At 47.3% G+C, this 27,471-nt stretch overlaps 2 protein-coding genes across 2 annotated transcripts in view; one reads left to right on the forward strand and one right to left on the reverse strand.

Annotated features, from left to right (window-relative positions):
- LOC138569380 (uncharacterized) overlaps window positions 1-27,471 on the reverse strand; it is a 248,235-nt gene that overhangs the window by 104,028 nt on the left and 116,736 nt on the right. The window lies entirely within an intron of this gene.
- Window positions 12,217-27,471, forward strand: part of GFER (growth factor, augmenter of liver regeneration) — a 36,962-nt gene continuing 21,707 nt past the window's right edge. Inside the window, exon 1 of the mRNA XM_069647308.1 lies at window positions 12,217-12,539. Within this exon, the coding sequence (XP_069503409.1) occupies window positions 12,246-12,539 (294 nt within the window). The 5' untranslated portion in view covers window positions 12,217-12,245. The remainder of the gene's footprint in view (window positions 12,540-27,471) is intronic.

Consider the following 27,471-nt stretch of genomic DNA (forward strand, 5'->3'; position numbering starts at 1 on the left):
CTGGTCCACGGGGCAGGGCCAGGGACAGCGGGGCCAGGGGCACAGGCAGGGGCAGGGACAGTGCTACATTAACCCTATGTTTCCACAGGGCATATTATTTATTTACAGGGCATATTATATATTTTAACCCTATGTTGTGCAGGGCAGTGCATTAACCCGTCAGAAAATGCTTTCTGGTCTGCGAGGCAGGGGCACGGACAGGGGGGGCACGGGCAGGGGCAGGGGCAGTGCTACATTAACCCTATGTTTCCACAGGGCATATTATTTATTTAGAGGGCATATTATATATTTTAACCGTATGTTGTGCAGGGCAGTGCATTAACCCGTCAGAAAATGATTTCTGGTCTACGAGGCAGGGGCAGGGACAGGGGGGGCAGGGGCACGGGCAGGGGCAGGGGCAGTGCTACATTAACCCTATGTTTCCACAGGGCATATTATTTATTTACAGGGCATAGCATTTATTTTAACCCTATGGTGTGCAGGGCAGTGCATTAACCCGTCAGAAAATGCTTTCTGGTCTACGGGGCAGGGGCAGGGACAGGGTGGGCAGGGGCACGGGCAGGGGCAGGGGCAGTGCTACATTAACCCTATGTTTCCACAGGGCATATTATTTATTTACAGGGCATATTATTTATTTTAACCCTATGTTGTGCAGGGCACTGCATTAACCCGTCAGAAAATGCTTTCTGGTCTACGAGGCAGGGACAGGGACAGGGTGGGCAGGGGCACGGGCAGGGGCAGTTCTACATTAACCCTATGTTTCCACAGGGCATATTATTTATTTACAGGGCATATTATATATTTTAACCCTATGTTGTGCAGGGCAGTGCATTAACCCGTCAGAAAATGCTTTCTGGTCTACGAGGCAGGGGCTGGGACAGGGGGGGGCAGGGGCACGGGCAGGGGCAGGGGCAGGGGCAGTGCTACATTAACCCTATGTTTCCACAGGGCATATTATTTATTTACGGGGCATATTATATATTTTAACCCTATGTTGTGCAGGGCAGTGCATTAACCTGTCAGAAAATGCTTTCTGGTCTACGGGGCAGGGCCAGGGACAGCGGGGCCAGGGGCACGGGCAGGGGCAGGGACAGTGCTACATTAACCCTATGTTTCCACAGGGCATATTATTTATTTACAGGGCATATTATTTATTTTAACCCTATGTTGTGCAGGTCAGTGCATTAACCCGTCAGAAAATGCTTTCTGGTCTACGAGGCAGGGGCAGGGACAGGGGGGGCAGGGGCACGGGCAGTGCTACATTAACCCTATGTTTCCACAGGGCATATTATTTATTTACAGGGCATATTATATATTTTAACCCTATGATGTCCAGGGCAGTGCATTAACCTGTCAGAAAATGCTTTCTGGTCTACTGGGCTGGGTCAGGGACAGCGGGGCCAAGGGCACTGGCAGGGGCAGGAGCAGTGCTACATTAACACTATGTTTCCACAGGGCATATTATTTATTTACAGGGCATATTATTTATTTTAACCCTATGTTGTGCAGGGCAGTGCATTAACCCGTCAGAAAATGCTTTCTGGTCTACGAGGCAGGGACAGGGGGGGCCTTGTTTGAATGGTCTACCGAGGCGGAACAAGCTTTCCAGAATTTGAAGACTAGATTTATCTCTGCACCGATCTTAAAACATCCTCGCCCAGAACTCCCCTACATCGTTGAAACTGATGCTTCGAGCCTTGCCATGGGGGCAGTTCTATCACAAAAGGACCGAGTAACCAATCAGTTGCATCCAGTGGCATTTTGGTCCCGCAAATTCTCGCCTCCTGAAATCAATGACACTATTACTGATAAGGAACTTCTAGCTATCAAGTCCGCCTTTAAGGCTTGGCGGCATTATCTTCTGGGGGCCCGACACACCGTTACTGTGATTACAGATCACCGAAACCTGCAATATTTGAAAACCGCAAAAGCTCAATCCTCTAGGCAACTCCGTTGGGCACTATTCTTTGCCGAGTTTGACTTCATAATTACCTATCGACCTGGTACAAAAAACGGTAAAGCTGATGCCCTTTCTCGGATGGGAGTGGAAGAACATTTTATCAATCCTAAACCTGTACCTATCATTCCCGAACAAAGAATTCTAGGTGTAATCGCCACACAATCCATAGAGGAAGTTAAGGATAAAGCCAGGCTACTGGTAACTCCAGCAGACATACAGAATTGGCATCTGCAGGGAAAGGACTTTACGGTGAAGGACAACCTATTATATTTCCAAGAACGGTTATACCTGCCCAGCACAGATTTACAGAAAAAGGTAATCTCTTGTTATCACGATTCTTTAATGGAAGGACATCCCGGTATGACCAAGACCTCGGAAAAGATCAAGCGCTACTTCTGGTGGCCGTCTTGGAAAAAAGATATCAGAGACTTTATAATGTCCTGCGGAGTATGCGCCCAAAACAAGAGTCAAAAGGAAAAACCAGCCGGCCTCTTACGCCCTATTGACATCCCGCCTCGCCCTTGGCATACGCTTTCTATGGACTTCATCACCAATCTACCTCCATGCTCCGGATACAATACGATCCTAGTAATCGTGGACCTATTCTCCAAGATGGCGCATTTCATTCCACTCAAAGGCTTACCAACAGCAGCAACTCTGGCCCGAGAATTTCTCGAAAACCTCGTCCGACTGCACGGTTTTCCTTCAGTTCTAATTTCGGATCGAGGTAGTCAATTTATTTCTCATTTTTGGCGAAGTTGCTGTCGGTCGGCTCAAATTGATGTGAGACTTTCGACCAGCCACCACCCTCAAACCGACGGACAAACCAAGAGGACCAATCAAACTCTGGAACAGTATTTGCGCTGCATGCTACAACAAACTGAAAAAACTTGGAAAGATATCCTTTGGATAGCCGAATATGCCTACAATAACTCTGTCCACTCGGGAACTGGGAAGACCCCGTTTTTTCTTTTATACGGTAGTCACCCTCGAACCTCGGAGTTGGATCCACTCCAAGATCTTGGAACACCAGCAGTAGACCACCTGCATTCTACAATCACCCAAGCCTTTAAGGAAGCCGTTTCTCACCTTCAAAGGGCTAAAGAACAATACAAGAAAGGAGCAGACCAACATCGGAAGGAAGCCCCCCAATATCAAGTAGGAGATCAAGTCTGGTTTTCCACCAAATATCTACCTCTAAAAGGACCACGCACATTCAACCCAAGATACCTTGGTCCCTATTCCATCACTACCATAGTAAATCCAGTAGCGGTCAAGTTGGACTTGCCCCCTCACATGAAGATACATCCGGTCTTCCACGTCTCTCTATTAAAACCCGTGCAACCTCAAACCCGACTAACTACATCTCCAAAACCTATTCTAGTTGATGGAGAACTCGAGTTTGAAGTCAAAAGCATCATGGATTCCAAGATCTCCAAATCTAAACTATTTTACCTGATTGACTGGAAAGGCTACGGTCCCCAAGAAAGATCCTGGGAACCTGCAGAATATGTCCAGGCGCCTCGTCTAATCAAAAGATTTCATCGAACATTTCCTAACAAGCCCAAACCCCCGGAGAAGCCCGGTTTGGGAGGGGCCTTGAGGGGGGGTGCTGTCATGATCTCTGCTTCCAAAAGATCAGGACTTGCCCGACTCCCTTGGAAGCAGACCCATAACCCCGGTTCCGAGTGCCAGCCAGTCCCAATTGGGACCTTTTGGACCCTGTCCTGGCGCCAGTGGCACCAGGCTCATAAAGATGCCCAGTCCCAGCGCTGGAAGCGCCGGGCTCATAATGCTTGGGTGGACTTACCTGCAGCAGACCATGCTGCTTACTTACCTGCCAGTTGAACCCCTGATCCTCTTCTGTTTGGGACTACTTTTCCTGTTGGGTGGGGCAGGAGCCACTCCCTAGGTTCAGAACACTGGAACTCTTCTGGAAAGCAGGAACTCTTTCCTTACCTAGGCGTGGCTGTGGAAGGAGACACCTAAGCACTACAGGAGGCTATTTAAACCACACCCGATGGATGAATCTTGCTTTGCGTTATTCTGCATTCTCTGCAGCAGAACGCTCATCGTGTCTTCTGCTTCTGATCCTGGGCCTTAGGGAACAAAGGCTTACCATCCTGGAATCCAGTCTTCAGCAGCACCTGTAAAGACAAAGAAAGAACAGGTTAGCACTACGGTCTTCAGTGGCAGCGCATCTCTTACCTGGTCCATCGGCTGTCACCAACGCCTCGCGCTGCATTCCGGCATCTGAAAGACAAAGGCTTACCTACTCTTCGCATGCTCCGGAGGTCTTCGCACTGCATTCCGGCATCTGAAAGACAAAAGCTTACCAGCTCTTCGCACGCTCCGGAGGCCTTCGGCGCTGCATCCCGCATCTGAAAGACAAAAGAAGGTGCGTTTAAAGACATTGGGCAACTTTATTACTCACGTGCCATTACTCCTTCCCACGCCGAATCCAGTGGGTATTCCAGCACCCTTCAGCTTCTCTAAAGCTCCGAACTTGTACCTGCAAGATAAAAGGGACAGTTAGTGCGCATCGTGAAGCAGGCTACAAGCGCTTACTTACGTGCTTCCAGGCGCTTCTATTCCTCACGCGGGTTCGATCCTCAACTCTCATCAGCCCGCCATCCGCCATCGCCGGAACCCTGCAAAACAAGAGATATCATTACAAAAGACTTTTAAGACATTTGAAGTGCCCAGAACTTACCGTTCGTGCAGTTAACGATGGACAGCAGTCCTCTGAGGTCAAGAGGCCTGCACCCTTATCCAGTGAAGAAACTGGTTACGGCACCCTGCCCCGAGGCAGATGGAGAGCTCGGTGTTCACTTACCTAAGGTGAGGGTGTTAACATTTGGGGTTCTACAGGAGAAGAGAAAGGGAAGAGGAGAGAGGCACCCAATAACCCCAGTTCATTAATCCCATATTTTCTATCTGCAGACATCTTACTCTTCGAGTCAGACATACAGTGCACAGAGGTCCAGCCCAAAGAGCCAACCGTGTGTTACACATCACCTTTGAAGATACGGCATTCACCCAGTCAAGACCGGCGCCTCTGCGGGAATCAGGTGAGCGTTACAGATACATGCCAAATCAAAACTGGAATTAATTTTGCAACAGAGTCCAACGTGAGGATTCTTTGTATGGTTTCATTGATAGAAAATGTTGCCAGTCCAGGGCAACTGCCTGAGGCATAGGGACATTCCAAATAGTGCAAGATGCATTGCCACAGGCAGCCCACTCAGTTCTACAGTGAAGAATCCAATCAACTGACTGGATTCACACAGCTAAGGAACTATATGCAAGCAGAGACACATCACCAGCAAACAAAGGTATCTGACAGCAGCACCGAGAGTCTAGGCAACACCATAGTGTTCACTGCATCGCAAGACTAGGCTCTTTGGCAAGATTCCCCCAATGGTCTGGGTGAAAGGTGGGCAACCATGGAGACAGGGGCAACAAGGACAGAGATGGGTAGCACATGGGAGGAGAGGGTGCAGGGTGGGAGAACAGTGATGGGTAACGCAAGGCAGCAGAGGGTGGGTAACACATGGGAGACGAGGGTGCATGAAAGTGGGCAAACATGGAGACAGGGGCAACAAGGTCAGAGATGGTTAACACATGGGAAGAAAGGGTGCATGAAGGTGGGCAACCATGGAGACAGGGGCAACAAGGTCAGAGATGGTTAACACATGGGAAGAGAGGGTGCATGAAGGTGGGAAACCACGGAGAGAGGGCAACAAGGGCAGAGATGGGTAACACATGGGAGGAGAGGGTGCATGAAGGTGGGCAACCATGGAGACAGGGGCAACAAGGACAGAGATGGGCAACACATGGGAGGAGAGGGTGCAGGGTGGGAGAACAGTGATGGGTAACGCAAGGCAGCAGAGGGTGGGTAACACATGGGAGGAGAGGGTGTATGAAGGTGGGCAACCATGGAGACAGGGGCAACAAGGTCAGAGGGTGGCTAACACATGGGAGGAGAGGGTGCATGAAGGTGGGCAACCATGGAGACAGGGACAACAAGGTTAGAGATGGTTAACACATGGGAAGAGAGGGTGCATGAAGGTGGGAAACCACGGAGAGAGGGCAACAAGGACAGAGATGGGTAACACATGGGAGGAGAGGGTGCATGAAGGTGGGCAACCATGGAGATAGGGACAACAAGGTCAGAGGGTGGCTAACACATGGGAGGAGAGGGTGCAGGGTGGGAGAACAGTGATGGGTAACGCAAGGCAGCAGAGGGTGGGTAACACATGGGAGGAGAGGGTGTATGAAGGTGGGCAACCCTGGAGAGAGGGCAACAAGTTCAGAGATGGGTAACACATGGGAGGAGAGGGTGCATGAAGGTGGGCAGCCATGGAGACAGGGGCAACAAGGTCAGAGGGTGGCTAACACATGGGAGGAGGGGGTGCATGAAGGTGGGCAACCATGGAGACAGGGGCAACAAGGACAGAGATGGGCAACACATGGGAGGAGAGGGTGCACGGTGGGAGAACAGTGATGGGTAACGCAAGGCAGCAGAGGGTGGGTAACACATGGGAGGAGAGGGTGTATGAAGGTGGGAAACCATGAAGACAGGGGCAACAAGGACAGAGATGGGTAAGACATGGGAGGAGAGGGTGTATGAAGGTTGGCAACCATGGAGACAGGGGCAACAAGGACAGAGATGGGTAGCACATGGGAGGAGAGGGTGCAGGGTGGGAGAACAGCGATGGGTAATGCAAGGCAGCAGAGAGTGGGTAACACATGGGAGAAGAGGGTGCATGAATGTGGGCAACCCTGGAGAGAGGGACAACAAGGTCGAGATGGTTAACACATGGGAAGAGAGGGTGCATGAAGGTGGGAAACCACGGAGAGAGGGCAACAAGGACAGAGATGGGTAGCACATGGGAGGAGAGGGTGCAGGGTGGGAGAACAGCGATGGGTAACGCAAGGCAGCAGAGGGTGGGTAACACATGGGAGGAGAGGGTGTATGAAGGTGGGCAACCCTGGAGAGAGGGCAACAAGTTCAGAGATGGGTAACACATGGGAGGAGAGGGTGCATGAAGGTGGGCAGCCATGGAGACAGGGGCAACAAGGTCAGAGGGTGGCTAACACATGGGAGGAGGGGGTGCATGAAGGTGGGCAACCATGGAGACAGGGGCAACAAGGACAGAGATGGGCAACACATGGGAGGAGAGGGTGCACGGTGGGAGAACAGTGATGGGTAACGCAAGGCAGCAGAGGGTGGGTAACACATGGGAGGAGAGGGTGTATGAAGGTTGGCAACCATGGAGACAGGGGCAACAAGGACAGAGATGGGTAGCACATGGGAGGAGAGGGTGCAGGGTGGGAGAACAGCGATGGGTAATGCAAGGCAGCAGAGAGTGGGTAACACATGGGAGAAGAGGGTGCATGAATGTGGGCAACCCTGGAGAGAGGGACAACAAGGTCGAGATGGTTAACACATGGGAAGAGAGGGTGCATGAAGGTGGGAAACCACGGAGAGAGGGCAACAAGGACAGAGATGGGTAACACATGGGAGAAGAGGGTGCATGAAGGTGGGCAGCCATGGAGACAGGGGCAACAAGGTCAGAGGGTGGCTAACACATGGGAGGAGAGGGTGCATGAAGGTGGGCAACCATGGAGACAGGGACAACAAGGTCAGAGATGGTTAACATATGGGAAGAGAGGGTGCATGAAGGTGGGAAACCACGGAGAGAGGGCAACAAGGACAGAGATGGGTAACACATGGGAGGAGAGGGTGCATGAAGGTGGGCAACCATGGAGACAGGGACAACAAGGTCAGAGGGTGGCTAACAAATGGGAGGAGAGGGTGCAGGGTGGGAGAACAGTGATGGGTAACGCAAGGCAGCAGAGGGAGGGTAACACATGGGAGAAGAGGGTGCATGAAGGTGGGCAACCCTGGGCAGAGGGCAACAAGTTCAGAGATGGGTAACACATGGGAGGAGAGGGTGCATGAAGGTGGGCAACCATGGAGACAGGGGCAACAAGGACAGAGATGGGTAACACATGGGAGAAGAGGGTGCATGAAGGTGGGCAACCATGGAGACAGGGGCAACAAGGACAGAGATGGGTAACACATGGGAGGAGAGGGTGCAGGGTGGGAACACAGTGATGGGTAATGCAAGGCAGCAGAGGGTGGGTAACACATGGGAGGAGAGGGTGCATGAAGGTGGGCAACCATGGAGACAGGGGCAACAAGGTCAGAGATGGTTAACACATGGGAAGAGAGTTGTGTCAAATGAGCAGACTTTTAAATATGCTTGCCCGAGTCCTGCACCATCTGGTATGCTCCCTTTTGTCTACCACCCCTTCCACTCAAATGGCCTACGTAAGAAGAAAGATCAAGGAATGGGCTAAACGATGCCACCAGCATGGGAGGAGGCAAACTTCACAGAAGACAGTACAGTAATGTAGGAGATATTAGATGATTTGACCAGGCTCACTGTATTGTCTGCTCGCAAAGCCAGGATACAGGCATGAATGCTTTGGTTCCAAATTTGGATACTTATTCATTTCTTTGACTAACAGTGTATGCTCATCGTTGGAGATGTTTGCCAGAGTTTTACAACACCCCATTTGAACAAACCCATTTCTAGACCTTCACCATAAGGATGACATGTTCATTTTTATAGCAACCCCTATCTGGTGCAAGCACATTGCTCATAATAAGAACTGTTGCGCTGCAAGACCAAGTATATACAGAGGCATGTTTACATAGGAAAGGCTCAGCCAGCCTTACAGGAATGTGCTATTCTAATCTTGCAAAGGAACACATATCTCTGCAATGAGTGTTCACACACTGAGCCAACTTCTGAACCATTGTGACACTCAATTTACCAATATGCATTTCAAATTTGGCTATTGTACCAGATAGACATAATTACCACAGGAGTAAAGAATGCTAGAGGAGTTGTGCAGCAAGGAACAAACACACAAAATACATATACCACAGTGAACACAGAAAGCATCACATGATGAATTGATAGAGGCAGAATGTACTTGCCAAAACAGACAAGCAATAGGTTTAGAGCCTCAGCACCATGCCATAACATATCCTGATGTGTGCTATTTAAGTCTGGTGAACAAAGGAATCTTACTTATTTAGATCAGGCAGTCTTGTGGGGGCCCCCTCCAAGGTGGGGGCTCTGGGCAAGTGCCCCTTTTGCCCTCCCATAAAAACGTCTCTGAGTGCAGGCCAGCAGGGAACATAGTTCCACTCCCTTAAACAGCAGGTGCAAGTATTTGGTGGTGCGTATTGTGTAGGGGAGGAGACGTGATGATGATGGGGTTTGTGGGGAGTGGGTGCAGGCCAGCGGGAACATAGTTCGACTGCCTTAAACAGCAGGTGAAAGTGTTTGGTGGTGTGTACGTGGCTAGCACATTTGATTTCTGGCTAAAACCTAACAAATAGATGTCTTAAGGGGCTCAGACATTCTGCTTCCTAGTGGGTGAAACATTTAAGAAACACAAGGTCTATTTTCAATTTCTACAAATAAAAGATTGATATTTATGTCAATCAATAGAATTTGTCTCACATGAAGCCAATTTCGGCACAATTTCCAATCTGCCCCTGGGGCATCCAAAACACCACTGGTAGCTTTTTTTTTGTTTTTAAAAAGAACTGTAAAGCCATCAACAAACACATTGGTTAACAACCAGCTTTCTTGCAATACACATATTTCTGCCAGATGATCCTGTCCTTCCTTGCTGTTTGTAAAGTGTCTGTCCCCCTAGCGTTACAGGAAGTTATAGTAATTAATCAGGGTTTGGCCATATGTTTAGATTGCAAAATCAATGGAAGTCAAGTCCATTTGACCGCCTGCTGATTACACTTTACAACCATCAGATCTTACTTTGAACTGACTACTTTCCACCCAACGTTTGTGCTTGCCACCTTTACAATTTCGAAAGCTGTTTTAGGAAGCTTTCTTTTGCATATTCACTTTGGGTGGCCCCGCTTAGTTCATACCCCAAATTCAAAAGACTCATCACATGTGAGAATACCAGGTTAGTTACAACAGCAGATGTACCACCTTTTATAATTTCGACATACTTAAAGTCCTGCAAATCTAGCATATGTAGCATGGCAATCATCGAAAATAAGTGTAAAATATGTGAAGGACTGATTTGAACACTATCGGCCGTTGAAAAAAGATCTACTATAAAACAGCAGGTGCAAATGTGTGGAAGATAGGGTGCAGCACTGAGCAGGAGTGTGGCAGCATAATATTGTAATAAAAAGGAAAGGGAAGCAGGACATAAAGAACATAGGGAAAGGTGCAGCAGGGAACATAGACATAAACAGCAGGTGCAAGTGTTTGGGTGCAGCAGGGAGCAGCATAATATTGTAATAAAAAGGAAAGGGAAGCAGGACGTAAAGAACATAGGGAAAGATGCAGCAGGGAACATAGACATAAACAGCAGGTCCAAGTGTTTGGAGGAGAGGGTGCAGCAGGGGGAAGCATAATATTGTAATAAAAATGAAAGGCAAGCAGGACGTAAAGAACATAGGGAAAGGTGCAGCAGGGAACATAGACATAAACAGCAGGTGCAAGTGTTTGGAGGAGAGGGTGCAGCAGGGGGAAGCATAATATTGTAATAAAAATGAAAGGCAAGCAGGACGTAAAGAACATAGGGAAAGGTGCACCAGGGAACATAGACATAAACAGCAGGTGCAAGTGTTTGGAGGAGAGGGTGCAGCAGGGGGAAGCACAATAGTGTAATAAAAAGGAAAGGGAAGCAGGACGTAAAGAACATAGGGAAAGGTGCAGCAGGGAACATAGACATAAACAGCAGGTGCAAGTGTTTGGAGGAGAGGGTGCAGCAGGGGGAAGCATAATATTGTAATAAAAATGAAAGGCAAGCAGGACGTAAAGAACATAGGGAAAGGTGCAGCAGGAAACATAGACATAAACAGCAGGTGCAAGTGTTTGGAGGAGAGGGTGCAGCAGGGGGAAGCATAATATTGTAATAAAAATTAAAGGGAAACAGGATGTAAAGAACATAGGGAAAGGTCCAGCAGGAAACATAGACATAAACAGCAGGTGCAATTGTTTGGAGGAGGTGGTGCAGCAGGCCAGCAGGGAACATAGACAGCAGGTGCAAGTGTTTGGAGGAGATGGTGCAGCAGGGAGCAGCATAATATTGTAATAATAAGGAAAGGGAAGCAGGACGTAAAGAACGTAGGGAAAGGTGCATGTTCACTTACCTTCAGTGTTCACTGAAAACACAACGGTGCAAACATATGGGACCCGACCCTTCTATATATACACTATGGTCGGGGTGGGGCGGGGTGATGCTCGGCATATTTAAAAAATGCCCTTCAGTGGTTGGGGAGATGGTATTTTCAAAAAATGCCCTTCAGTGGCGCTTGGGGGGGCGGAGGGGCCGCAGAGCGGGCTGGGCGGAGGGGGCGCGGAGCGGGCTTCAGTGAAGCAGTGAGGATGGCATTTTCAAAAAATGCCCTTCAGTGGTTGGTGGCGCTTAGGAGGGGCGGAGGGGGCGCGGAGCGGGCTTCAGTGACGCAGGCATGGTTGCAGCGCTTGGGGGGGGGTGCGGGGGCCGCACTGTATTATTTAAACTTAACCGTTTGGGGCGGGGAGCGCGTAGAATTCATCACAACTCACCCGACGAAAAATGCTTTCCTGTCAGTAGTTACTGCGCATGCGCACAAACACAACGCATGCGCAGTAAGCAGCCTAAGCATTTTTCGACGATGAGCAGAATTCGACGTTACACCGGTCCCCGGAGCCCATCCAAACAAATACACCAGTCCCATAGCCTGACTAAATAAGCCCACGAGTTACACAAATTAGTGATTTATTAATCTACAAATAATCATACAACCCACCAAGCGTTGGCAGTTGTGATTTTATATAACCAACTAAGTTTCATTCAACTCACTGCCGATCAAGTTGCTCATCAGGCGTTGCGTTAATATTTGGTACCCTACACCTAGGCTCGGAACTCTCCTACTTTGGTCTGCAATCTACGAAGACAGCCGGGGTCAGGGGATACCGGATCGGTACCGGATACCAAATATTACAGAACACCGTCTCTGCGCCCCAGGATCACCGGGCGTTATGTAATATTAAACACAGTCAACACCTGAGACATTCAACAGGCTGAGGGTATAGCATTCATATATGTTTCTAAACAGGACGGGATAATACGGTAGTTTAATGATTATAGATATTGGCAGAAAGCAGGAAACACAAAGGGGAAAAAGACTGAATTGTTAGCTTCCCAAGCTGTCATAGCTGCCCGGACCGTGATGCTTTGCGCATTCAACATGGCGGCGCCCAGTGAACAGCGTCTCGACCCCACAACTCAGGCACCTAATGCATCGGTACAGTCGCTCGCTTCGCCCCCCGAAGCTCAAAGTCAGCGTCCAGGCCAGGGCCACCGCGCGCCCCCTGGTCAGCAGCCCACGCTAGCTCAGTTCTTCCAGGCGGGTCTGGCCGCCGAAGGTGGCGGGGAAAAGAAGAAGCCGTGCCGTGCTTGCATGGACTTTAAGAGCTGGATCAGACAGCAAAGGAAACAAAACCCCGAAACGTCTGGGTCCGCGGTGAGGAAGTAAAAGGAGACAGAATGGGGGGATCAGGGGCTCTGTACACAACTGCGATGGTGGCGACAGGAAGGTAGAGCTATTAGGCGGGGCCCCGAAGACTGGGAGGGAAGCTGGGCTGTAAATGTATGGAATATAAACTATTACATAACACCGGTACAGGGTAGAGTGGAGACGGGCAGGTGCCCTCATTAGAAATGTTAGGATTACCAAGACAGACATGCGCAGAAGCGAAACCATCGAGTGGGTTAGAGGTGGCAGGATGGAGGGTCAGCATTGTTATAGGCAAAGGAAAGGGGCACGTAGTGCCAGTCGGAAAACAAGAAACGTGTAAGGCAGTATGTCAGGGAGGTGGAAGGAAACCAAGAGAAAATGACAGCAGAACTAGAGAGGGGGATGTCATGTTGATATTGTGTGGAAACGAAAAGGGCTTAGCTAAGGGAACGCAAGAGCATCTTGTGACGAAATTCCTTTGGAGCTGAAATGCTGGTCTAACTTGTATCTCCTCTTGACTATGTTTTGATTTTAGAATTTGTTGACGGTAACATCGAGAAACAACTTTTGTACACATTCCACATAACTGTAACATAAGGGTCGGAATCGTCAAATCAGTATCACTGGAGAGCTGTGTGGCACAGTATAGGGCTAGGAAGGGGCGATGAAAGAAGTATGCTATCGTAGATATGCTCCCCCAATATGCCTGCTCCTTCGTTGTTCTCTACATCTCATATGCCAGCCATTGCGACAACATTCTCTGCACCCCCCTACTGCTTGCCACAGTCCTAAGGTCTCCAACATAAGCAGAATGTGCCTGTTCAGGGCTGAGATCGTTCCCACCACATGACTGCCAGGCAGTGCCAGCTTGTAAACAGTGGATCCATATGCAGGCAGACTGATAACATAACCTGGGAGTGAGAAACCAAATACCCTTCCCCCCTCCCAGTCATGCCTCTAAACTCACACGCTTTTGCCGGGTGTCACCCGCCACTTAGGCACCGCTCTCACCCGCCAAGCCCCTTACATGCCCATATAGATCAATGGGCTTTCACCCGCCAAATACAAATTCAGGTGTTTTCACCCACCCGGGGGCCACGAAAGGTTGAGAGCCATGCCCAGGTAGTACACAAGAGCTTTTCCTTCAGCCACCTCCTCGCCTTCTCTCATCTCTGATTGCCTTTCTGCCATTCAAAACTGGTGTGCTGCCAACGATCTTTGTCTGAATGCCAACAAAACTGAGATCCTCCTCATCGGTACACCTTGTCCATCCTTTCCCCTCACTCTCTGGCCGGCCTCCCTTGGCCCTCCCACCCCTACTTGCGAGGCTAAGTACCTCAGGGTCATATTTGACTCCACACTTTCCTTGTCTGCACACATCTCTGACGTCTCTTAAAAAGTCAAACTCTGTACTGCACCTCCTTAGAGGTACTCTGCCTTTTCTCTCCTTCCCCCAGAAGCTCACAGTCTCCCAAGCCCTGGTTCTCTCCAGGCTGGACTATTGTAACAGCCATTTTCTAAATCTACCTGCCTCCACTCTATGCCCTTTACAACTAATCCAGAACAGGACTGCGAGACTTGTCCTTGGCCTCAAGTCCTGGGATCGTATCTCTCCAGCTCTGAAATCCCTTCATTGGCTCCCAGTGGATGCAAGGATTACATTTAAAACCCTCTGCATTGTCCACAAGGCTTTCTGGGGCCTGGGACCGAAATACCTTCAACTCTCCCTCCGTAAATACCTCCCTTCTCGAGCCCTTCGCTCCTCTATGTGAAATTCCCTCAGGGTTGGGCATTTTTCAAAGAAATGTGCTGGGGGCAGATCTCTGTTCTCGGCTGGGGCCTCCCTTTGGAACAGCCTCCCGGTCACCCTGAAACTTGAGGAGAGCCATCTCCGGTTCCGGAAGCACCTCAAGACCTTCCTCTTCGCTTCTGCCTTTGACCCCTGTCCCCTGCTGATCTATTTCTCTCGGAACCGGCCACCCTATGTCCTTCGGGCAAAGGTACCTGCACACCCTGCCTCCCTCCTGCACTGCCTCTGGCCACCCTTGGCACTGGGATCTGTATCTGTACCCATACAGTCCCCACTCTTCATCTGCACTTATCAGATATACCCTATCTGTCTAATCGTGCACTTGCCACGTGTCTGGCTGCACTACCTTTTTGTGTGCACTTATTTATTTATCCCACTTATTATTTATTCTGTTCTCTCCTCTGTCCGCACTTTCCACTTCTCCCCCTCCACGCACTTTCCCCCTCTTCCCTTTTCCATGTACTTGCAGGTTCTTAATGTTACTGGGCCTAGTAAGATCATATTTTGTTCTCCTCTGTTCCCCTCCCTTTGCTTGGTCGCGCTCTGAAACACATGTTTATGAGCGCGATATAAATAAAATATCATATCATATGGTAAGTGTTGGCAATAAAAGGGCGTGAGATTTTATTGCACAGTTATGGTCATAACAAATCATAATTACAACCACCATCATATGCTGTACTTTTGGGCATCGGGTCCCGAGGTTACCCCCTCTGGCCTGTGCCGCCACGACCTGGATGGGTTACCGGCAGCTTCCCCCAAAAGTTGCTCCTCCTCTTTTCCCTTAGCTGAATTTTTTGCACGAAGCATATAGTTGCTATAATGCACCCGTCCCTTTTTGGTTTTGCATGGGCTCGTACGATGACCCATTCTCTAAACTACACTTCTGTGGGGCTTAGTGTAAACCTCTTTCCTCCTTTTCTTGTCGCAGACTTCCATTTCTCATAATAAATCAACCCAACTGAAGAGACGACAAACTGGAAGCGCTTGGATGACGACAAGAAGAAGCCGAGATGAGAACAGCTTAAAAACGCGTCTTTTCTTGACCTACAGTCATAAAAACCTATTTCATATGACTTTCATACACAGCATATATGAATGACGTTAGATCCAGTACATTAACCAAATGGAATTGCCTCTTTGTGCTTAATACTCTTTGCTAGTATTCATTTTAGAAAACACTAAAGTATGAAAAGGTGAAGTGGGCCCTGCACAAATTAAGAAAAAGCTGAGCTTGAAGGTCGATGATTCCGGTCAAGACCTATCGGGATCATCCTGGCGGATGCTCACCTTGGACTGCTTCATGGACTAGATCTCACACCCTGACCCAGACTGCACCCACATGTCCGGCCTATGTGTGGGGGGGCCTTGATTAAAGGTTGCAAGGTCCCGATACCCAGCTGTATCCCAGTGAGGATTGAGCAAGAGTGGAGGGACCTGCATAGTGACAAGCCCATGGACCTATCGACCTTGCACAGAGCCAAGACCCCAGTGATCTACCCGACCCAAATTGGCGGGTAACTACTTTCTGGGGATGAAAGAAAGCACAGTTGCAAAACCTTTATGAGGGCGGCTACAATGCTACCCTCACTTTGTCTCAACCTTCTGAATGTTTCTTTTCTGGGTGTTACCAGTATTTCCCCTCCCCCCATAATCCTGTCTTCCTTCTGTTAATCTTTGCCCTCTCCTTCATCCTGTCTTCTTCTGAGATTCCTGCCCTTCCTTCCTTCGTCATTCCCAGTGCCTTTGCTCTTTCCAGGCCCAAACAGAAAATATCCCACCTGCTGCAGTACAATACGCTGTACTTAGTCGCCAGCTCTGATATTACTGGGAATTCATTAACAAACTGGCATGAACCTTGCCAGGACACCTCAGAGTACATCACTGTACAGGAGTGTGACCGCAAATTGTTTATGCAGCATTTTAGGTTACATTACTAATTATTGGTGGGGCTGTCTTAATTGTGCTCTTTCATGCGGATACATTTTTCATCTCACTCGGTTGTCCTGTCGTCCTTCCAGACTTTCTCTCACTGGTTTTGGAAGAACATAAACATGCTGGCTGTTGTTTATTTTATGCCTCTGCATTAAAATAACTTCCAATGACTCTGAATAATAACTTAATTTTTGTAATTTAATGTGTTCAGTTCTATCGAACCTTTCACATTTTAGTTTATTTCAAAATATTAAAACAATTGCATACAATCAGTCAATACATAGTAAAAGAAAAACAAACACATTTCCATATGCTAAACATCTTAATAATATAGACTCATACATTCGTAAAATAGTGTGCTACTTCAGCAATGGATTAACTCTATTCCAAACTTTATAAAGTGCTATGTGTAAGGATTTGTTAACTGTGCTTAGACAATATGCCCAACACGTATCCATCTTGATGCTATCATAATCACTTCACTAAATTTCCCTGCATGGTCATGTATATGGGTCTGTTTGTTCGACATTCAGTTAACACATGTTTTGCCGTTTCTCGTCACATACTGCAAAACCTGTTCTCAACAGGCATTGCTAGTTCAGGGCCAATACATGCCAATACAAGCAGTTTGTTAATTTTGAGCAGTAACAAAAACTTTCGCAACTCTGGTGACGAACACAACCTTAAATATCCTCAGCGGCGAGATACCCGTGGGTTAGCTTTAGAATTTCACCATAATTTTTAAGTTTACCTAGGTGACTGTGGTTGGACACCCAGTCCCCCTTTTCCAGTTTAACAAAAGTTTTTGAAGGCTATAGTAGTCTTTACCCAAATCAGGCACCCATTCGAGTTTCCCGAAGGTTGTGTTCACAAGCTTTGCGAAGTTGTCGTTGACGTCCCTATGATGGAGGTTCACCCAATCGTTTTAATAAAGGGCATGAGGGCATAGTTTTAGATTTAATATATAATAAGCACCTTCTTTTGACCAACTGCGCTGGTTAAGACATTAACCCCATCTCTAACCTTAACCGTTCAATAGGCATACTCGGCCCTAGAGCAAGTATTGCTTTCCAAAGTTTACCCTCCAAAGTTTTCAACCAGGTCAGATCACAAATATATAAGGCATGTAGCACAGAAACACTGTTTATACAAGAGTAAAATGCCTGATAACCAAGGCCAGACTCTCTGACCATTTTGGAAATGCTGTTGGAACAACCGCTTTCCTGCTCTTCTGTCATATGAGCTTGACATAATCCCCTCGTGTAGTGAGGGGTAATACCCAAATATTTGTAACTATTTATCTGAACTATTAACTTGTCTCTTACTACTATTTTTGGCTTATTTCTTTTTGTGCAAAATTGATATTGATATTTTATTTGTATGGCACTCGTACACAAGTGTACAAGGCAAGGAAGGGGGAACAAGGGAGAATGAAAACAACAATCTTACTAGGCCCAGTGACATTGAGAACGCGTAAGCGCATGTGAGAGCAAGAAGGGGAAAGTGCATGATGGTGAGGTGAGTGCTGAGCAATAAGAGCACCAAACAGTGGTAGTGCACCAAGCAAGTGGCAAGTGCTAGGTATAAGGCAGCAGCAGGGTGTGCCAGAATAAGTGCAGAAAAACAGGAGGGGTAACTGTAGGGTTACTGATACAGAACTCAATGCAAGGGATTGCCAGGAGGCAGTGCGGCTGGGTGGCAGGGTGGCAGGGTGAGCATGTACCTGGGCCCGAAAGTCAGAGGGTAACCAGGTGCACGAGGCCGAGACCGAACAGATCAGCAGGGGAGAGGAGGAGAGAAGGCAGAAGCAATGAGGTAGGTCTTGTGGTGCTTCCGGAACCAGAGATGGTTCTCCTCAAGTTTAAGAGTAGCAGGGAGGCTGTTTCAGAGGGAGGCCCCAGCCGAAGACCGAGACTTACCCCCAACTCGTTTCTTAGAAAAACGACTGACCCTGAGGGAGTTGGAGGTGGAGGAGTGAAGGCCTTGAGAGGGAAGGTATTTAAGGAGGCAGAGCTGAACATATTTTGGGTCCAGGCCCCAAAAATCCTTGTGGGCAATGCAAAGGGTCTTGAAGTTAGTCCTTACAGCCACTGGGAGCCAATGGAGAGATTTCAGGGCTGGAGAGATACGATCTCAGGGCTTGAGGCCAAGGACAAGTCTTGCAGTCCTGTTCTGGATAAGTTACAAAGGGCAGAGAGTAGAAGCAGGTAGATTTAGAAAGAGGCTGTTGCAATAGTCCACCCTAGAGAGAACCAGGGCTCGAGAAGCAGTGAGCTTCTGGGGGAAGGAGTGGAAAGGTAGAATACCTCTGAGGAGGTGCAGTAAGAAGTATTCTTTTTTTTTTTTTTGAGACATCGGAGATGTGGGCAGAGAAGGAAAGCGTGGAGTCAAAGATGACCCTGAGGTTCTTAGCCTCACAGGTGGGGGTAGGAGGAGGGCCGAAGGAGGCCGGCCAAAGAGTGACAGTAAAAGAGGGTGAAGGTGTGCTGATTAGGAGGATCTCTGTCTTGCTGGCATTCAGGCAGAGATCATTGGCAGCACACTAATCCTTAATGGCAGATAGGCAGCCGGAGATGAGAGAAGGAGAAGAGGTGGCTGAGGGAAGCCTGAAAATGAGTTGTCATTTGCATAGAACTGGAAATAGGAGCATAAAATGGCAATGCAGTGGGCAAGAGTTTCCGGTATTGGTTGAAAAGCCAGGGTGAGAGGTTAGACTCCTGGGGAACAACACAGGTAGAAAGGGAGATGGATGACAGGAAGGACCCAAGTTGGACCTGGGAGGGTCGATCAGAGAGGAAAGAGGTCAGTCAGGCCAGAGCCTGATCAGTGATACACAAGTTGTCATGGAGACTGTTGAGCAGGATGTTATGGTTGACCGTGTCTAAGGCAGAGGAGAGATCGAGTAAGATGAGACTAGAGGGGATGTTAGAGTTAAGGTTGGAGAGCAGATCTTCACGGATGTTCAGGAGAGCAGGTTTTCTTGATTCTGGACGCTCCAAAGACAGACTGATGGTCATGGAGACAACCAATAGAATCAGTGATGTTTAACCTTTGGGATGGCCAGCTTTTCCATAGGTTTGCCCAGAAAAGGAGTGATGGAGATTAGGCAATAGTTAGCTGGGCAAGAAGGGTCAGCTGTGGGTTTTTAGAGACGAGGGTGCACAAGAGTGCTTCAGAGGGAGGGGAAAGCCACTGAGGCAAAGGAGTGGTTGCAGAAATCTACCATGGCAGGAGCAAGGGTGTCAATGTGGTCCTGTATGGTTTTGGAGAAACGGGGAAGAACCTGTTTTGACGAGACTTTCATAGATCGGACTTGTCTAGAGACCTCATCAGGGGAGAAAAGAGGAAAGGATGAGAAAGTGGGAGGGGGGTGTCTATCGGAGGGCCAGAGTTTACGGAAGGATACGGGAGGAGAGCGGATGGGGATGAGAGAGTGGACCGGATGTCCTGGGTTTTGAGAGGCAAGGGCCATGCAAAGGGCCTGGGAGGTGACAGGAGAAGTAGAGACTGCAGCTAGATTGGCCAGCTCGTTGCAGATTTGAAAGAGTTCGGCCTAGTTGTTAGATTCCGCGGAGACACGGACTTGGATGTGAGCATTCTTTTTAGTGTGGACAGAGAGTTGGTAATGCCTTCGGAGCAGGCGACAGGCCAGTTTGTCAGAGGATGAACATGAAGCTCTCCATTTCCTCTCAGCTACCCTACACGTACATTTTAAGTGTAGCTAGGTCAGAGTCATACCAAGAATTGCACTTGGCCTTGGGCTTCAGACTGATCCTTATGACAGGTGTAAGAGCATCAAGAGTATCAAAAATGGAAGAGTAGTGCATAGGCAGGGCTGTGTCAGGATGTGAGTCAGCCAGTGGTGGAGGGGGTTGAGGGGAAGGTGGCGCTTCATGGGTCGGATGTCCGAGAAGGTCGGTGGCAGCATTGGAGTTGGCTTGGCCTGGGGGGTAGAAAGGAAGAGATGGGAGGAGAGGAGGGAGTGATTGCTCCAGGAGAGAGGAGTGGTCAGAGGGATGGAGAGGGGGAGGTTGGAGAAGATAGACATCAATAGTATGCCCTGCAGAGTGAGTCCAGCCAGAGGGGAGGATAGAAAGGGAGAGGGAATCGCAGAAGAGTACCGAGGAGGATATTGAGGTCACCAAGAAGGAGTTGAGTGGTAGAGGCCAGAAGGGAGGGGGAGAGGTCAGAGAAATTGGGTGATCTGGCCAGGGGCCAGTAGAGAGTAGCCATGGTAAGAGAGTTGCTAGGAGAGAGAGAAAGCCTACAGACGAGGCATTCGAAAGGGGAAGAAGTCTGCATGGGAATGATAGAGGCAGGAATCCACTCTGGAAAGATCAGGGCTACACCCACTACGGACTAGGTGGATCTTGGTCCATAGAGGATCTTGTAACTTTCAGGGAGTAGAGTGTTAAAGCTTGTGACAGAGCTGGCAGTGAACCATGTCTTGGTAAGGCAGAGGACATCAAGGTCAAGTTCTTCCAGGAGGCAGCAGATGTCAGAGGATTGTTAGACAGCAGAGCGAGAGTTCAGTGGCAAGATGAAGGTTGCCAGCCTTCAAGGCCTTCCGGGGGTTGGCGGTACAGATCAGTGGTACACCCTGCGTAGGTGAGGAAGGAGCCCAAGGTGGGGCAAGAGATGAGGGAGGAGAGGGCAAGGTAGCCAAGGGGGGACAGGAGGAAAGCAGGAGATGAAAGGAAAGTGATGAGGTGAGGGAAACACCTATCAAAGAGGAGAAGATTGACTGGAGGGCCTTGGACCATGACAGTGCCGTTAAGATAGACATTAATGATGACTTTAGAGGAATCGAAGGGGGTCATAAGAGCTTCCCACCGGGTGCCACCATTAAAGGGAAAGGAGGACAGAGCACAGAGATCATAAGAAGAGTCCATAGATCTGGCGAAGGAATGACAAAGAGGATGTCAGTGAGGGTCTGTCTGGAGGAAGCGCTGGAATAGGTATCAGCGATGGGGAGACGATATCCTTTTTAAACTTCTTCCTACCAGACTTGGTGAGAAGGGAAGGATAGTTGATGGAGAACCAGTTGGAGAAGATAGAAGAAATAGAAAGCGCCATGGGTGCGTAGAGGGGGCAGGAAAGAGTAGAAACAGCAATATTTTAGAGAAATAGAAAGCGCCATGGGTGCATAGAGAGGGCAGGAAAGGGTAGAAACAGCAATATTTTAGTTTTTTTTATAATTTAGGGTTAAGCCATTTGTCTCTACGTACTTGTGCATCTCCTGCAATGATCTCATAATACCAGTGTATGTATGATCACATATGATCAAATCATATGCGTACATTATACAATTTGCCCTGACCTTTTTGTATTTCGGGGGACAATTTATTCACCTTGGCTAGTTCCACAGGAAGATCTGCATGGTATATATTGAACAGCAGAAGCGTCAACACACAACCCTACCTCACATCCTACTGGTGTAGGCAGGGTCAGTGGTGGCGTCCTCACTGTCCAATTGCACCGGGACCGGAGTATTTTAATATTGTCCACAAACTGTGTTAAGTAGGTTAGTAAGGCAATTTAGTCTCTCGAGCTTAGTCCATAGGATGTTATGATCGACTGTATCACATGCAGCTCTAAAATCAATCATTGCAGTATATACATGTGGCCCACTTTTCTTTTTTGTCTCACTTAGAAGTCTGTCCATTAGTTTGAGGCAGTGGGTGTTACTTGACCCTGGTCTGATTCCCATCTGGAAGTTACCCAGCACATCATTTTGATCAGCCCACTTTAACTGCACCAACAATAGCGATGCAAAAACCTTTCCTGTTACATCTAACATTGCCAACAATCTATAGTTTACTGGATCAGACAGTTTGCCTTTCTTATAGATGGGCACTAAAATTGATCTTTTCCAAGATGTGGGAATCTTTCCTTCCTCGGAGACTTTTGAAAATCGTACATATAGCAAATGTCACCAATACTCTGGTTCATTTTTTAACACCATGTTGGCTAGTACGTTATGTCCCGGGATTACTGATTTTTTTAAGCTACGAATTACGGTCTCCATTTCGAATTTTTCAAATTGCAGGCCAAAGCTTTCATTTGGATAAGTAGCTAGTTTCATTACATGGTTTTCGGCTCCAAAGGTACCACTAATATGCGCTATCCATTCATGCATGCCAATTGGCTTATTAATTGCTCAGCTTTCTTAGATTTACACTTTCGTTCAGGAATTGCCACATTTTAGTCATAGTCCTAGTAGTCCTAGTAGAAGCTGTCGAAAATAGATGCTGCCATTGTGCCTTTTTGTGTGAGTAATGCCACCATTTCACAAACCTATAGTATCTATTTTAATAACACTTGTTATCTTGAGAGATTTTTGGGGGGGCAACTGATCAGGCCTGACTAGGCAGAAACATGAGCTAAAACGTGGTTGTAGACCCTCCCGAGTGGGCACCTCCCCATAGACCAGGTTATTTGGCTGTGTTTGTTTTCAGGAGACGTGCTCGCAGACCATTTTTTGCATCCCAGGTAATCAACCCAATACTTGCCTTTTTGGTTGACCACTTGATTTGACATGTTATTTGTGGCACTTACAAAATCGGTCTCCCAAACATTCACTTTGGCACCCATAATAAGCGTTCAAGTCCATCTATGATTAGATAGGTCAATGTCCTGTCAGTTCTATTAATGATAACTTCCGCTATTGATTCCATGACCCTTCCAGGTGGGTCATATGCATTAAAGATCAAACTTTCATAACCAATAAGTGTCGATTTTCATGGCTATAATTAATTCTTGTAGCTGTCATGCCGTTTTTCACCACTGTTACCAGGCCATTAACTGATCTATCCTTCCTTCCCTTTTGTGCAAAAGATTGAAAGACTCGGTACCCATCGACTAATAAGTGCGTCATCAACCATGTTTCCTTCAATAGAAAAATGTTGTTCTTTAATAAGGACAACAAGGACCCTTTGTCCCTCATAAGGTAGGTGAACCCTCTGGTATTCCAGGTGCAGATTGACCAGTTTCATTCCTCGCATGGTTGACCTTGTTCTGCCAATCCGACCAACAATTTCCAAGTATATTCTCTTGTATCAGGCTCGGGGCAACGTTTGTTAATTGGCCGTTATTCGTCATTTTGTTGCCATCAGACAGTTTCACAACAGCTTGTAATAAATTGTTACTGGTCAAGGTCCATTCAGATTCTTCCTTAGCTTCTAGTTTGAATCCCACATCCATGAATTTTACAGTGTGTTCTAATCATTTCCGCCACTTCTGCCTATTTACAATGTACCCTGCTCATTATATGTCTCACGTTATTGTTAGGTTCGATGAAGTCAAAGTCCTTTGTATCCAACAGTCGTAGCGGGAAGATAGCATGGAGTATATCTAGGAACTCCTATCTGTTTACATGTTTGATGGGATGGGCAGTATTGTGTTTTAGCTTCTTGATGGTCAAATCGGCTTTGTCTTCTCGTCACAGTAGCTGAATCCAAAGCAGCCATTCTAATGTATGTTCCCTCAAACAAGTCTAGGCCACTGCTGTTTCATGAACTTCGACTAATGTTTCTTCGAGGCTTGTCATGCTATTATTTGTAGCCGTAGTTACCTCTGATTGGTTTCTCCCATCTAAGATCCAACTTGTGAGTGTACCACTGCTCTTATTCATTTTCTTCTTGTGTGACTGTTTAGATTTGAATTTAGTTTTCGTAATTGGAGCTACCGCCTCCACAGTCCTTTCCGATGAACCAGTGTTATCCACTGCTTTTACTTCTTTCGTTGTTTTGATCTAGTTTCCTCTGGCGTTTCATTAAACTTCTTTTTCTGCTTGGGTATAACAAGGAATCGTTGTGTACTACAACATACACATCTCCTGTTGATAGATTTTCCTCCACCTCTTCAGGTTCTAGTTCGATTACGCTGTCCTGGCTTTTAGGTACTTGCAGGTTCTCTTAGGCTACCACAGCGATCAAGGCGTCCAATTCTTTGTCATTGTCCTTGTCCTGGCTAGTAATGTTACTAGGGATAACCTCCAGGATTCTGCCACACATCTTCAGTAGTACTTTTAGAGAAAATTGTATGGATGCTAGTTGTGCATTATATGTGCTGTTCAGATCTTCAAGTTCACTGTTATACTTTGTCGAGTCTTGCGCCATAAGCAGGTTAGGAGAAGCCGTGAGTCTTTGCGCATTAGTCATGTTGTATCTGTTAAGTGACCCTTCTTGTGTCTGGCGAATTAACTTTCATGCCTGTTGCTGTCTGGATCCGGTGTAATGTTGAATCTTCTATCGGGAGCCAAGGTCTCTCGCAATGTATAACATAATCCCAACAAGGAGTTATTATTATCTATTGGCACCAGTGAGGACTCAGTAGTTTCATTTTAATTTACGTTGGCCATTTTACCAGGTATTGTGGTCGTGCTGCAGCCCTTCTATGGTAGTTTCTCAATTATCAGGGTTATTGGGCCCACAGGTAAGCAGGCTGTAATTTGACCCACTTTGCTTACAGGCGGCGCCTTTTTTCCACCGCATGGTTGCTTGTCTCCTTTTGATGTTATGACTTCAGACCTTTTCTTCTTTTGGTAAGGAACATTATTTAGTAGATTATAATTGATTCCTTTTTTTAATTTTACCCGGCATTGTATAGACGTTTGCTACACTGTTTTCAAGTCTGCAGTGTACCGCTGATTAAGTAAAGATTTTCTTCAACCCTTAAGCGGGTGGGATGTTGCGTGCTGAAGTGTACCTAGTCTGTTAATTTCTTGTTACGGATGGAAGATTATATATGACTGAGCAGGTAACGGCCAAAGCGAATGAAACAGATACACCGGATTCAAGGTAGTGCAACGGGCTTTATACACTTATACACCACATCTCAGTGCAAGTTCCACGACACAGATGTTTAACTCGTCGTTGTGTCGGACTGGATCAGAGTAGTTGATCAACTTCTTGCTTGGATTCTGTTTCCTTAAAGCCGCAGCAGCTCTATTATAACGGAGTTCCAAGAAAATCACGTCCGCACTGCAACAAAGCTGGGTCAGACTGGTTCTTTGCTGGAACTTCAACATATAACATAACAACATTGAAGTTGGATTGCTAATCAAGATACATTTTATTAGTAAAATCTCATTTATTATGAACAAATATGTATGCCTTGGCCTTTGTAAGCAGAGCAGTGCATGAGAACGTGCCGTTCAATGTCTACTTCTCCCAGGAAATGTTGGCCATGTTCTATTGAATGTGGTGTTTACTAGGAAAATAGCCCAAAATGTGCCACACACAGCAGTTGGCCTTTTTCTTGCTGTTCAATCCCACACCAACGGACTGGTGAAAATATAGGCAATACTATGTGTGTGTGGTAAGGCTGCATTCCTGGGAATTTTGCAGAGGTTTTTCACCATGTTTGCCTTAATTGCTCATATTTTTACTGCATTCGCTATACACCAAACATGCACACGTTGGTCAGATACAAAAGCGTATGCCATTGTAACTCCCCTCTCTCAAATGCAGGTACATCCCAAGCAGTACTAAAATCTTCTCTAATTGCCACACATGGGACCCAGTCCTTGCTCAAAATATAGTGGGCCCATTTCATGCATTTGCTCTTGCAACAAAGTGCACTTGTGTGTGCACAAACTGGGACCGATCCACAAAAAGGCAAATGTGCCCTCAGTTTCTTGCTCAAATGGCACCTGACTTGTGTGATACGTGCGGGCCAATAGGCGCGGGAAGGAGGGGATGAATCTCCACTTACCATCAATTTACATATGCAAAATGGGAACTGCTTGAGCAGTGGCCATCGACGGGCAATGCAGTTGAGGGGTCCTCGAAATAGTTATGTTGGGATTATTCACACCAAAAGCGCAAATAACATGCTTTTCTCCCTCAGTACAACGTGGTGTAACTGTGTATTGGGATCCTGACAAATCTGCAGGGGCAACTAACTAAGACCCACAACAAACACAGTGCAAGACTTTTGTGAAAATTCTTTTTAAAAAGTGTCCTATCTGCCAAGACCCAAAACTGTCTTGCACCTATTTAAAACATGTTTTTCCGTAGTAGAGACTTATTCCTTGAGATTTGCCACTTTTATGTGATTGTGAATTCGCTTGCGGCCCAAGTTTGCAAAATGTGCAAATTAGTCGCTGTACACATTAGATTTTTTGTAGCTAAATATGTGCTTGCAATTTGCATGCAAATGGTTTGCAGAATCTGACCTAATATAAACAAAAGAAAGTATATTAGTTTATGCTGCTCCTGTATGTTTTGCTTTTGCACACAGTGCAGCATGATTTGGAATCTTTTAAGATCCCAAGTGCCATCCAGGTCTGTTCTAATAGCCACAGGTTGCAACACATACATATCTAACAAAAAGAATGACGAACAGAGGATGCCGGCATGGGCAGTAACTTGCGGGAATCAGTGAATCGACAGTAGTGGCCTCTACTCTGTCAGTGCACCGCCACCTCGTGGGGAGTCATTGTTGAGTGGACACATTCTGGTGACTTGACAAATTCCCACTTGGTTTAGAGCTGTTTACTCTCTGAAGCTGTTCCACGGGATCGCAAAGCATACCTTTTGGATGTTGCGTTGTGAGGTCCAGTGGAGTACGACACTGTAGATGGTATGCCAACAGCACGGTCTGAATCGGGGTAGTTTCTTCTGTAACTTCGACCGCCTGAAGGGTTCAAAATTGGAGGGAGCAGGGAGCTATTTAGCTCCTGGTTATAGCCAATTAGAGCCTAGTTAGCTTCACACTAACAGCTACCATGAACTACCTTTGGCTCCCAAGGCCATCTGATGCCGAACAAACATATCTATACGAATTTAACTGTGCATCTGGGACAGTCGAACAATAAACATTCAGACACATCTATACAACCTTTAGGCATAAGAGATCATAAATAATGGACACAATGATACGTTTGTATCTTATGTGGAAGTTAGATTTGCAGAATGCTATGTACTAGCTCCTAATTCCCCCGTGATCACTCCTGGTCACAGGTTAATGCTGGATATCAAGGAGCTGCTTTTAGCTCCTTCTCATCCAATCTCAATTTTGATCCCTGGCCTGACGAAGGAGCCATAGCAGTAGATCCCACAGGGACCTCACTGTGTGAAAGAGATTCCAGTGCTCCGGATCCTGGTTCAACAATTGACCATATTTTTTGATTGAGGGCCGCATCCTTACCATCTGGTACTGAACGTTCCATTCCAGCAACACTGGAAG

The sequence above is a fragment of the Ambystoma mexicanum genome, chromosome 2q (assembly GCF_040938575.1).
Source record: "Ambystoma mexicanum isolate Mex_15411 chromosome 2q, UKY_AmexF1_1, whole genome shotgun sequence".
In the NCBI taxonomy this organism is placed as follows: domain Eukaryota; kingdom Metazoa; phylum Chordata; class Amphibia; order Caudata; family Ambystomatidae; genus Ambystoma; species Ambystoma mexicanum.